This window comes from Electrophorus electricus, chromosome 14, assembly GCF_041902795.1.
Source record: "Electrophorus electricus isolate QZ-2024a chromosome 14, ASM4190279v1, whole genome shotgun sequence".
NCBI lineage: Eukaryota > Metazoa > Chordata > Actinopteri > Gymnotiformes > Gymnotidae > Electrophorus > Electrophorus electricus.
The window spans coordinates 25,423,021-25,436,434 of NC_137510.1; the positions used below are offsets into that span (position 1 = coordinate 25,423,021).

General features: G+C 43.4%; 1 protein-coding gene across 2 annotated transcripts; it reads left to right on the plus strand.

Annotated features, from left to right (window-relative positions):
* The first annotated feature begins 1,625 nt into the window (after positions 1 to 1,625).
* Positions 1,626 to 12,691, plus strand: atxn1b (ataxin 1b). Of its 2 annotated transcripts, XM_027007236.3 has the most exons (4): positions 1,626 to 2,283; positions 4,195 to 4,337; positions 4,510 to 6,686; positions 7,472 to 12,691. In XM_027007236.3, exons 3-4 carry the CDS (start codon positions 4,761 to 4,763, stop codon positions 8,018 to 8,020), a joined length of 2,475 nt encoding a protein of 824 aa, XP_026863037.2. In that variant the 5' UTR covers positions 1,626 to 2,283; positions 4,195 to 4,337; positions 4,510 to 4,760; the 3' UTR covers positions 8,021 to 12,691. The 2 variants fall into 2 exon arrangements, with proteins under 2 accessions (XP_026863037.2, XP_026863036.2); XM_027007235.3 differs by lacking the exon at positions 4,195 to 4,337.
* The last annotated feature ends 723 nt before the right edge of the window (positions 12,692 to 13,414 follow it).

Genomic DNA, 13,414 nt, shown 5'->3' on the forward strand with positions numbered 1-13,414 from the left:
AAGATGCTAAAAGGAGGGACCCTGGTTCAACAGAAGGCCTCTAAACACAGTAACGTAGCAACCTTGGTCAAATCTCCTTCTATTAGGAGGAGTAGAGCTATCAAAGGCTGTCACTCAGTGTGGCTTTGTAGGGTTTAGGCACTGAGCCCTATCGGCTGAAAGCACCAGTTCTCGCACAACGATTCTGTTTGGCTCCAGTTCATCGCTGCTACTACTGCTACTTTGACTCCTAGAGGTTTTCAGTGAGGTTTTAAATAGCTGTATGGAAAACCTTTGTCATGTAATCCACGTATACACATTCAGGGAAAATAACCTTGACTAACAGAGCTGTAATTACCTGTATGCACAGTGATTCAGTACAGAGGCTATCCTAACTTGTAATCTTTACACACTTTACACATCTCTATGAAGTTAAATGAAGAAACTGTTAGACTGACTGATTGTTAATGTTGCTTATATTAGCCAGTAGTGAGTCTCTTTTGTTTTGTTTGGCATGCCTGAGCTATGAAACTCCTATTACGAGAAATTAAGGGAACTTTTCCCCTTCAAATGCAGGATGTTCTGGCAGGAAGTTTCCGTGCTACGTCTGGGCTTGCACATGTACGGAGCGCTGATCAGAAAATACGAGTCAGGGTGGCGGGACCGGGCCAAGCTAATTTTAGAGACAGAACATTTTGCTAAGGGCTTGTCATATTTCTGCACAGCCTGATTTGACAGTCCACACGAGGGTATTTCCATTTAGATGTAATGGTCAGAGGAAGTGTTTTCATTCGCTTTTCAGTGTTACTCTTGCAGAGTCCATATGTACTTTTTTGTGTGTGTGCATGTGTGTGCATGTGTGAGTGAGTGTGTTTGTGTGTGTGTGTGTGTGTGTGTGTACATAATGTGGAAACAGCACTTTATTCTATTTCATATGTCAAAATAAACTCATATAGACAAACAAGGCAGAGAAGGTAGAGATGTTGAAATCATTTTATTGGGTTATACTGCAACATTAAGAAAAAATAGCTAAGCAATTAACAATTGTTTGTAAATGTTTAATAATTAAATAATTAAAAACCATCAAAATCTCAAATTACCAAACTATTAGAGCCAGATAAGACGATATCACTCACCAAATGTGTTACCAAAGCCCTACAGGAAACAGATTCAAAAGGGGGACTTGATGTACTTAATCTGATGGCAAATCATTTAAAACTATCTTTTTTGTGTGTTTTAAAATAATCTTTTCTTAACTGTTTAATAACATCCCTGAATGATCATTTCAGAGTGTGAGGTCAGTCTGATGTGAGACCTCTGCTAGAGTATTGGAGCTCTACAAAATATTATCCTTAAAAACATTCAAACTCACGACTACACAGAGTTGAAGTTTGGTTTCTTCTCAGCCTTTGTCTGTGTGTGTGAGTGTGCATGGACAAAACTTGAGGACTAAACAGGCCTTGGATGCCAGCTGGTCTGGTGTAATCACAAGATAGCTCCTACCAGGAGCAGGTGTGGGCGAGGTGACACCAGGACAGAAGCATGCACATGTGCTAACCAGTGTACTAACTCCCAACCCCATACGCAGCTGGGTGGAGGCGAGGGGAGTGGGGAATTAGCTTCCCACCAAGGAAACCGTAATTAGAGAACAACCATTGTAGCTTGGTGAGAAGCTTTGAAAGACACTCTTAGGAGGATTACATGGTGTTTTCTTTCTCTCGTATGCGTATGTATGTGCGTATTTTTGTGTTGAGTATGTCCTCCTGTGCATAGTGGGCTCCTTGCTTTTCTAGCTTCTCCCTCCCTCCGTGTGAGCGTAGTCTGGGCTCCCTGCCAAGCGGAGTGTGGTTTTTTGAATGAATACCTGATTAGCCTGACTGCGGGAGGAGGAGCTGCATTCACTAAAGCACTGAGCATGTGTGTGTGTGTTTCTGTGTGCGTAGAGTGAGAAAGGGAGAGGAAGGGAGGGAGGGAGTGAGTGAGAGAGTGAGAGTGAGTGAGAAAACGCTGGTAGTCCGCTCTCCTTGCATAACATACGCTGTGCCTCGCGCGCGTAAGGGCTTCACGTGAGACAGCCCCAGACGAGGGGACTTCCTTTACCCCCCCACTCCTCCGGGCCAACCGCAGAGGGGAGGAGAGGACAGCGAGGGGCAGGCACAGGACATGGACGTGAACGAGTGACGAGGGGTCTTTAGAGGCGACTTGGCGTGTGCGCTAAACCTGGACAAAGGACAGCTCACCAGCGGTAGCGTGCCTCGCACTTGCACACTGTGCCAAGAGAGACATGTTTGCTCCGCTGTAGAGGTAAGGCTCTTCACAAAGGCATCCTCACCCGGACGCGCTACGGTGTCGCATGTGTTCGGGCGCTGGGCTTTTCTGTTTATTCTCCAGTCTCCGGGAAGCTCTGCGTTACTACATTAGCCCTATAGAGTGAAAGAATGACATTTCCACTCATTTAAAGAACTGAAAAATGCAAATCATGTAGCCACGCAGCTATAGGTCATCTGTGTGTGTAGAATGTTTGTGTGTAAAAGTGTGTTTGTGTGTGCATGAACATGGTAATGCTTTCCTCAGAGAGAGAGCGGGGGGGGGGGAGAGAGCGAGAGAACGAACGAACGTGCAGAATAGCAGTCTGTAGTCATTGTAAAGCAGCAACAGCTCTGTTTGGATTCTTGTCTAGCTTAGGACTCCCCAGCCTGCCTCTTAAAGTGACAGGCACCTACTGAAAGGGCAGCAAGACGCAGAGAATAGTTTCTTAAAAAGCAGTGCGTGGTAAAAAAAAAAAAAAAAAAAAAAAAAAAAAAAAGAAAAAGAAAAGAAAAGTAACACTTTTCCTTGACCAAAACGAACAAGTGGGAGTTTTCCCCAACACACACTGTTTAGATCAATAGTGGTTGATTTTACACTGCAAGTGCTTGAATCCAGTCTGTCTCTTCATACATCTCTGAGATGACATCATGTTTTAGGTCCCTTTGATTGCAATGTTATTAGCTTTCGTGAATCGATGTATGTAACACAAAAAGAACGTACACAGTAATTATCAGTACATAGTTGAATCTAAATGGCAAATGCATAGCAGGGCTTTTTTTTGTGTTTATTACATGTTAAGGTGAAGGTAAATTAGTCATAGTGGAGTATTTTTGTTCGTTTTGTGTCATTAAGCCTGTGCTTTGGCTTGTGTTCTTTAAAGCCTTGTTTCAACATGTCTAGCTGTGTGTTTGGGTCATTCAAAGAAGCAGGCATTTGTGTGTGTGTGTGTGTGTGTGTGTGTGTGTGTGTGTGTGTGTGTGCGTGAGTTGGGGAAGTTATGCTGGGGGCCTTGGTCAGCTATCTGCAACAGGGCAGCTGTGTGTGATGGCCGATTTATTCAGAGTAGAAGTGATACTGCAGCGTACATATGTGTGTGCGTGTGTGTGTTTGTGTGTATGAGAGAGATTGAAAGGTGGGTGGAGTCGCCGCAGTTGACAAACCATCTGTACTTGACATGAGCAATAGATCTGGGAAAATCCACATATCATTGAAACCGAAATGAACACCAGTGCCACAACTGACTTGTGATACTAGCATGGCCTAGTACTGGCACACAGGAAGAAAGGAATACGTGCCTAGGAATATGGGAAATGTAGTTTTTTATACAACTTCATTCTCACGGCTAAGCTACACTTGGAGTCCCTGAAGTGTGTCTGTTAAACAGACTCGGACAGTTAGCTCAAACCGAAACAATGACCAGGGTCTGTGTGGGCATTCCAGAGAAAAGGCTGTGTGATGCAAATGTGACTTGTAGACTTCCGTTTATAAAAGTGTGTAGGTGTGTACTGGGTTTGCGTTGGCGCATTTTTAAATGAACATATCTCATCATATGTTGTGTCTTTGTATGCTAACATTGCAACATGTTATATACGGAGGCGCAGTGTCGATTCTTCCTTGGAGTCATGGTGATAAAATGCATGTCTCTGTTGTGTGCTGGATTACACTGATAATAGTGACATCTGCTTAGCTGTATCACCGCGATGCATGCATAATTGTAAAAACATTGATTTCTGCATGCAGGTACACACTTTAATCTGTATGTAGTTACAGTTCACGCCAGCATTTTTCCGAGCCGGATGTGCCACGCTGTTCTAAGGCCTATTCTACATGCAGTGGAGCGCAACACTTGTGTGATCTAGGAGTGTGGGACAGTGATCGCAGCTTTACTGTGCCTTTCTCCTCCAGTATTTATCTCTTTCTGAGGCAAAGTGAGTAACACTGTTTGGAGTCGTGGTGCCCCAGTGTCACTGGAGGTACGGCAGTGTGGGAAGGAGGTCGTCAGGTTCAGAGATAAGGAGAGTTGAGGCCCAGCTTTTCAGCAGTTTAATGTAATCTTTTTTTCATCTTGCATTTTCACACACACACACACACACACACACACACACACACACACACACACACAAAGGTACATTAGTGTATATACACAGATTGTCTATGTAGACACCAGATACCAAGCAAATTATTATGAATGATTTTGTGGGGTTGTTTTTTTTTTTTCAGATAGCTAGAAGTAAAACCACCTGGCAAGAAGTGTGAGATGATTCCACATGAAGTATCTAGTGACTGCCAGAACAACTTTCTGCTTCAACAACTAATCTCCTTGGTACCCTAAGACGAAACAGAGAGGCAAAATTTAAAACGGCACATAAAAGACAAACTGTGAAACGATGGGCTTCCCAACATTGGAGTTGCACTCTTGCATTTGATTTCCAATCAAAACCAGCACAGAGAAGCGGAGGAGCCTGAAGACCATGAAGTCCAACCAGGAGCGCAGCAATGAGTGCCTGCCTCCCAAGAAGCGGGAGATCCTGGCACTGGAGGAGCGGCAAGTGCTGGTAGCGTCAACTGTGAGCGAGAGCCAGAGTGGGGAGAACCTGGCGTGGTTGGCCAGTGTGGCCACCATGGCCAGCATGGCCAGCGTTCCGAACCGCACTCCGTCGCGGAACAGCACTTCCGAGCCTGACGGCCCTTGCCCGTCAGCCAAGGCCCTGGCCGTGGCGGCGGAGTACCTGCCGTCCACTTCGGCCTGCAGCAGCTCTCCGTCGGCTTATGTGAGCGCTGTGCCCAAAGGAAACCTACGCGGGACCGCCACGATAACAGCCAATCCTGCCGTCCTCTCCTCCAGCCTCCCTCAAGCAGCGGGACCAATCCAGCACGCCCAGCTGCCACCTAACATCCAAATCATTGGACCATACACAGGCTACATCTCCTCCCAAATAGTGCCAGCAGCAGCAGCAAGTCCAACCCAGTCGTGCAGAAGCACACAGGAGCTGTATGCCACCACGGCTGTCATCCCACAATCTCCTAATGGAAACCCACAGAAGCAACACATGATGTCCTCCTTGCCGAGTGTAGCTCATACCACCAGTCAGTGCATTCAGGTAGAGGGTGCCCCTGTTGGCTTGACGGTTACATCCCCCTCTACTCAAGTACCCCTTCAACTTCACCCCCATTCGGCTGTTCTTGCCTCTCATGGCCTGGCTCTTGCCCCTTCCCAGGTGCTTGTGCATTATGCTGATGGACTCATCACCAAACACCCTGACTCCCAAAGCAGAGATTTGCAGAACGGTGCTCTGGGAGAGGTCGCGGTGGTCAAACACGGTGCCGGCGTGGCCAAGGATTCCTCTAACAAACTAGAGAGCGATGACAGTCAAAGGCAGAACCAGAACCTGGGCCTCCAGGCACAAACTCAGGTCTTGCTCCCTGCCGACTACGCCACTCACGATGGTGCAGGACTTCAGACATCACTCATGCTATTGTCAGGCAGCCACCTGGTGGCCAGTAATAGCACTGAGCTTCAGAGCGCCCTGGATAAAGATCAGTCATCTCTGGCTCGTGTAGAAAGAACAGGACTCTCTGTGGGGAAACCAGTCTCCAGGGTTTCCTCCCTTACTCTATCATCAGCAGACGGCTTGGCGGCACCTCTAGCCCCAACTCTGTCCTCTCATGCCCTACTGCAGACGTCCCCGTGTGCACCCACCCAGGACCTTTCCACAGGCCTCTACTCAGCTGCACAGCTGCCCATTATCGGGTACATCACCAGTGCATCTGGGGGGCCCCAGCAGGTGATGGCCAGTTACCATAGCAACCTTCCACAGCATTTAGTGATCTCAAGCAACCCCTCCCTCCTTATCCCTGTGAGTGCTGGCAGCATCAACACGTCTTCTGCTGACCCAGAAGTTACGCGCTGCTCCATCTCCACCATAACCCCCTCCAACATACCAGCCGTAGCCACAGGTCTGCCTCAGGCCTACATCACCACGGCAACGTCCGCTGTTGCGGCCTCTGTTGCCCCTAACGATAAAGAGGCCACAGCGTCCGAGGGACATTACGCAACAGCTGCAGTGCAGAGTTCCAACCAGGTGCAGCTACCTGTCCTCTCAGGCAGCCTTGTGCCATCCCCAACGCCTGCGCTCACCCCGGCCCCCGTGAGCCCTCAGAGCACGCCCCTGTCTCCATCTTCTGCCCTGCCACCCTACTTCATGAAGGGCTCCATCATCCAGCTGGCGGACGGGGAGCTGAAGCGGGTGGAGGATCTGAGGGCAGAGGACTTTCTGCAGAGTGCTGATTTGAGCGGAGAGCTGAAAATCGACTCCAGCACAGTCGAGCGGATAGACTCCAGCAGAACGCCCGATGCAGTGATCATACAGTTCTCAGTCGGGGAGCACAAAACACAGGTCAGTCATGAGTCTGTAGTTTTTTGACATTGTGTTCCAACATAATCAAATAATTGACTGATGCTTTTTAAAATTTTGATAAAAACAGCCAGTCCTAGTTTTGGCCCATACCTTACACTTTCACTGATCCTCTGGAACCATGTGGACCATATGTTACTGTGTACATTACTGTACAATGACATGACACAGCTACTCGACTGGCTTGTACTCACTGATACACTGAAATATTGATTATATATCTATTAGGCCAACTAAAGTATTTGGGGCAACAAAAGACCAATTACAAAGCCATTATAATTACCAATCTATAGTCATTTTTGCCTTTTCAAATAATAAATAAGCTACGTTATCACATTATATCTTGCCAGCTAAATAATTATTATTTTTTTTTAGTTCAAACAAAACTCAAGACTGTGCAAATATAATGAAATGATTAAGTTGTGATCCTGACATGACCATTGGTTATTATTCTGAGAAATCTTTTTTTTAAATTTACCTTTAGCAATATAATCTTGATGTGACAAAGTTTACAAACTCTGGACACCCTCAACTTATGTAAAAAAAAATATATAAAATTTTTAAACATTTTCTAACATTCCTCAAATGTTGTTTCATCAGTAAAACTAGCAAAGTAGTTAACATTTTACTAACTAAATATAATCTAAAAAGGAAGTACACCTTTTCATGACATGCCCATCTTGGCAGAAAAAAGGGTTTTATTAACTGAAGCTGCATTTGACCTTTTGACTCATGGAGAGCCATGTTTGTGGTCGTCTTCTTGGCAGGTGTGTGTGGAAGTCCTGGTGGAGTACCCGTTCTTCGTGTTTGGTCAGGGTTGGTCATCCTGCTGTCCACACCGCACAACCCAGTTACTGGCCCTGTCCTGCGCCAGGCTCTCCGTGGGAGACGTCTGCATCTCCCTCACTCTGAAGAGCCTGAGGAACGGCGTGCTGAGGAAAGACCAGCCCTTTGGCTCAGTCCTGACCCACAACACCAATCACGTGAAGACAGCCAAGACCAATGGCCAGGTCGTGGAAGGGCCAGCTTGGAGGAAGGACGAGGGGTATGGAGGCAACGGAAGAGCAGGAGGAGAACAGAATCGTGAAGGTATCGGGCTCGAGGGTCTCAGCTCTGCGAGGGGCGTCGGCCTCTCAAAGGAGGGGGAGGGGCAGCCACGGAATGCCGGAGGCCGCAAGAGGAGGTGGTCAGCCCCAGAGAGAGGAGAGATGGGGAGATCTTCGGAGGGCATTCTCCCTGAGACTTTGCCCAAAATGTCCTTCCTCTCCCAGGAGGTGAAAATCAGCATAGAGGGAAGGTCCAGTATGGGCTCCTGAGCCCCACTGTGTCTCCCTAAAGAGTCCCGTCACTTGACATGGAGAACTGGACAGTCTCCCCAGGCAACAGTGCGTCAATGTGGTTCAATCTTTTATTCATACTATGAAATAATTCCTTCTATAGTAGTGGCGTTGGCTGGCAACAACAACAGTTGGAAAAGATTTTTTGTTTTCACTGGATAAACAAAAAGGCTGTCTCCTGCCCAGTCACAGAGAAAGGTCTTTACCACAGACGTGTACCCAAAAACATAGCAGGGCAAGAATGACAGGATTTATTTTTGTGAAATGTACTACCCTTCTCATTATAGCGTTTTTGTTACATTAGCTAAATTTGTGTGACTTGGTATGTGGTTTTTGTAACGAGACTTGGAGACCTATACTTTTTGACTGGCTTGAGGCATACCTATTGAGGGGGGCCGGTTTGTTTGCTTTTTTTTATATATATATAATTCTGCCCTTATCAATTTTAAGCACACACACACTGTCATGTGAAATGAGACATCACTGTCTTTCAGTCATAATCAGTGACTTGAACACATATGGACCAGAGGATTGGAGGAAGAGATAGAGGAAAAATACGTTCTGTGACAAATTTGGCCCATATACAGTGTTTTAAAGCTAAACTACTACTACTATTATTATTATTATTATTATTATTAAAATATAATATGCTTAAAAAGACATGAAACAACTGAGGTAATCATGTCCTGAATGACCCTTTGGCAAGTATTGACCATCATTCCTGTTTGAGATTTTAAATAATTTATTTTCAGATGAGTTTTGATAACCCAGCATAGTTGAATTAGTAAGGCTAGAGCAGCATTTAGCCTGTAGTTAACCCTCCCACAAACCAGGGTACAGGGAATATGTCCAGTTATTTTAATGCAAGCTAGAAATAATGCTCAAATGAACAGATGTTCCAGTAATCATGAATATTTTTTTATCAGTCCGTGCCCATTTGTTGAGACATGACATAAATATCAGATTGAATGTTGGATAACACATTTTCCAGTATCTTGCAATTCAGTCAGTGTCCTCCTGATATGCAATATTAAGATGATTCATATACCTCATGTATGACACAAGGCTGTTTCCGATAGCCCAGTAGGATCTGTGGCCTATGTAAAACATATTCAGAAACATGTCCATGTTCATATTTATATAGAGGATATGCTTAGCCCTTGAATATGAGCACTTTATAGAAGGCAGTAGATAGTTAACACCCTCACCTCTGATATGTTGCCTAAGCAACAGACATTTGCACAATGTAGAGTTTTAAATAATGTCAGGCAATCTCGGCCCCATCACAAATTCAATGTAATCATTTTATTCCATTGCTTATGTGACTTCAGGATGTTTGAAATCCAGCTGCAACAAATGGAACCACAACCTAGTGACCTGTAAAAGCATTCTCATCGTAATAAAAGTCTTGTATAGTTTAAACTATTGGATGATTTATACACCTTATGTATATAACGGCTGTCCCACGGGGTTAATGTAGACCTTTTCAGTACATTGGCCCCCCCCCCCCCCAAAAAAAACAAAATCCATTTATTTTGTTTTGTTTTTGAGGGTTTTATTTGGGGAGGTTGTTGTGTTTTTTGTTGCTCTTGTTTTGGTTGTCTTGTCAGTGAAGGTTTATGAGACCCAGTAGCGACTACAGAAGTGGTATAATGGCAGACAAGCTCAAAATGTCAGCGCAACAAAGTTCTGCCAAAACATCAGGAAGCTGTTAATATTTTAAAGGAACAAATGAGTCAGGCTCATAATTCACAGAAAATAATAACCCCTGTGATTTTTTTCCCCCCCTTAGACTTCTTTTATAGTGCACTGCTCAGTGGGTCAAGCAGACGTTTACCAAAATGTTCAACACAGGCTTTTGACAGGAAAACCTCAGATTTTATTTTCAGTAAACAGTGGCTCATTATGCCATTGTTGGGATGCATATTGTGACATGCAGTCACAACATAACACACACAACTTCTCTGGCTGTCTAATAAATAAGAATGCTACTATGATGACAAAGCTATACTTTGTATACCAGTAAAAAGAATTTTGCTATTTGCACAAGTAGAAATACTAAAGTAGGATTGTGGAATGTATGTGTTATTTTGTTATTAGTTGTTTTTTTTGCCTTTGAGATATATCTGCTTTTTGTGTTCTTACCACTTATGATTGAGTTTGGATATCCTTGTAAGAGTGTCTGAATAAACCTTGCATTTCCATTTTTTTAGATGACCAAAATGTCTAAATATACTCATAAGTGTGAATGTTCCTTGTTTTAGTCGACATCTTTCAGCCAAACCTTGTCGTTCATATTACGATCTAGAGAAGAATACGAATGTCTAGAAGAAATGATGTTAAATCTCATGTTGCAGAAGTAATGCATGATTGCACATTCAGCTGTTTAGGGTAGATTTTACGCACTTTCAGCAGTGTGTGTGTGTGTGTGTGTGTGAGAGAGAGAGACAGAGATGCACAGGAGAAAGGGATGAATAGAGTCAGCACAGAGATTGTGAGGTAGTGAAGAAGTGTGAAAGAAGAATGTTCAGTCCATGGTTCAGAACAGTGTAAAAAACTAGCATTACATACACACATTAAGGTGATGCAACTTAACTGTTTTATTTGATGTTATCAGTAAAGAGCTTGGTGCTATGACATTAGAACAGAAGCCATCTGTATAGAAGTCTGATTCTAGTCTCGTGTGTCACTTGTCATTTCTGGTAAATGTACAGTATGAATTTTCTTTTAGTTGTACTAAATTTCGATGTGTAGACTGTTGTCTGGGGAACTTCAGTGACAATATTTTGCTCTCAGTTAACTACTGTAGATGTTTGTTAAACTGTTGATATGTTTTAAATATCAATTAGTCCAGCTATAAATCACTGGGCAACTTAGCAGTTCATAACACCCTAAGCCATGTAAAATCACAGCTTTCCAATTATTTGATTTGCTTAAAATCTGCTATTTAGTTTCATTATTGGGTTGAATCATTATTTTTAAAGCATGCAAATGATGCCTTGAAAATGAAGTGTATATAAATGTGTTTTGCAAATTCAAGAGCACCACAAAAGTAGCTTTCAACTACTGTTTTCAACATTGAGTTCATGTTGCGTCATGTTAACTAATGGCATTCTGTCAGTGTAGACATAATCATTGGTTGCCCAGAGGGATTTCATTTTAAATAAACATTTGGTTTTTATTTAAAAAAAAAAAAAAGTGAAAAGGATATATAGTGACCTACTTAAGGGAGCAATAAGTATTTTTACCAGCAAAAAGTAGCAAACAATATTTAATAATATTCCCTGTAAAGTGCAGCTCACATGAGATTAAGAATCAAATTGCTTTGTAGTCCTCAAATTAACCAGTTTATGCTCCATAGTGCAGGTTCCCCACATGGAGGTGGCCATGTTTAAGAGAGATTTTAGTACAGTCTCTCCAAAACATCCAGGCCACTAGGTGTCAGTATAATGCCTGTTTCATAATGTGAAGAAGAATGATTGGAAAGGTAACTTATTGCTCCTTTAAGTTCAGTCAGGCTTCTAAACAAGGGATTTCTATTTGATTTTCCAGTGCAAAAAGACAGACTTTAGGCTCAGGATAGGACACTGGCCAAATGACTGTTTCTTTTATCATATGCATAATACCCATCCAAAATTACAGATCCCAATGTGTTGTCATTTATTTTGGGCCCAGCATAATGTCTGTTTTTCACTCTGAACTGCATGACTGCTACCATGTTTACACGGTTATCCTTGCTCCAAGCGTTCACTGTCGCATTTGCTGGGCTCAGTAGGCCTCATGTGCTGTGTGTTAGTTTGTATGTTCAACATGGAAAACGTATAAGCACCTTGTCGTAGTTCCACGGCTGGAAAACCAGGCGCATTTCACTTGGATTCAGTTATATATGCATGCCTCAGCGCTCCATGACCAGGAAGAGCCTCAAGCAATAGCACCACGCCACACTTAAGGGGGAAGGAAGGTCACTGGACGTCTGCGCTCCGGACTGCTCTACTCAGATTACACGTACAAGTGGTTAGCAAGAACTGGAGCTTGGGGGAGGGGGAGCAGTGTTCTTTGGCTCACACAGTTATAGCGCCACTTGCTGGACAAAACCTCCACTAACAGACTTTAATATCTTTCTAGTAATTGATTTTATTAACAGTCTTGTGGGATTTTGAATACAACTGTTGATGAGAGTGCTGAGGGCGGATCTCTTAGCTTACCTAATAAAACCTCAAACACCAGAGTGGTCCTTTATCCAGATGGAAAAACAAACAAACACAAAATGAGTATTTCTTTTTTCTGTAATGTAATTACTGTATCATAATGTTACTATTTGTGAGTAGTTGTACCTGTGTAAAATAATTTTGTTTTTTCTTTTGAACTTTTCATTTTGCATAAACACCAACACAAGCAAATAAGGCAGAATGAAACCTCAGATATTGTTATTGTGACGTATTTATGTGAACAATGCATCCAAGACTGTTCCGTGGAGTCAGTGGTCTATTTTGTTTGGCGGTGCTTGAAGATTTTTATAGATAGAATATTATTTGATTTACATGAAATGTTGGACTCAGCTTTTAAAAACTGTCCAATTTAGAAATAATTTGTTGTACAGTACACATTTATTGTCTCTGTATACGCTAATAAAATTCGGTGCAAATTTTAGTGCCTTTGTTTCTTGCCATTTTTACTACTATTTTACTATTACTTTCACTGCTGCTACTACTACTGTTATTATTGTGTATTTTACAAATAATATGGTTTTAGCTGTTTACACTAGGAGGCCACAGGAGGGCGCACAAGTTATTGAAGCTCAAGTAACAGCAGTTTGACAATTGAGTGCAAAAAAGATGTGATCTGCATGACCGTATAAAATTAGATATGGGACATAGAATGCCATTGTTATTCTAATCTTAAAGTTCAATACTGCTACCATTTCGGCAGAAAGATCAAAATAACTACAAATATTTTTAAATTCAACTAAGAATGTCAGTGTCACATAGAATCTGGACACTGATGGCTTGCAGTAAAAAGCACTCTTTACCTGATCTTACCTGCAGCAGTCTGTTGGTATTCAGCCGATGATCTGAACTGGAACGTGCTGGGGGGAAACACGAGAGCGAGGCCCCTGCGATGCGGCCTTTTTCGGCTCCAACACGCGGGATTAAATACGTAGCTGACCGCGCGCACGCGTGTGTGTGTGTGTGTGTGTGTATATATGTGCAGAAAAAAAACACACACTCGCATGCACTGACCCATTTCCTGCTTACCTGTCTAGGTGGGAACACCTAGAAAGGACGAAAACGACCTCACATGGCGCAAGAAAACAACTGGGCTTCCCGAGACGCCGACCTTGCAGCGTGCTCTTATATAACACCCCCCCCCCCC

Excerpts from the sequence above, each read along its gene's own strand:
- atxn1b (XM_027007236.3), top strand. The coding sequence starts at position 4,761 with ATGAAGTCCAACCAGGAGCGCAGCAATGAGTGCCTGCCTCCCAAGAAG. Across the intron at positions 6,687-7,471 it reads TCGGGGAGCACAAAACACAG|GTGTGTGTGGAAGTCCTGGT; the intron begins GTCAGTCATGAG and ends TCTTCTTGGCAG.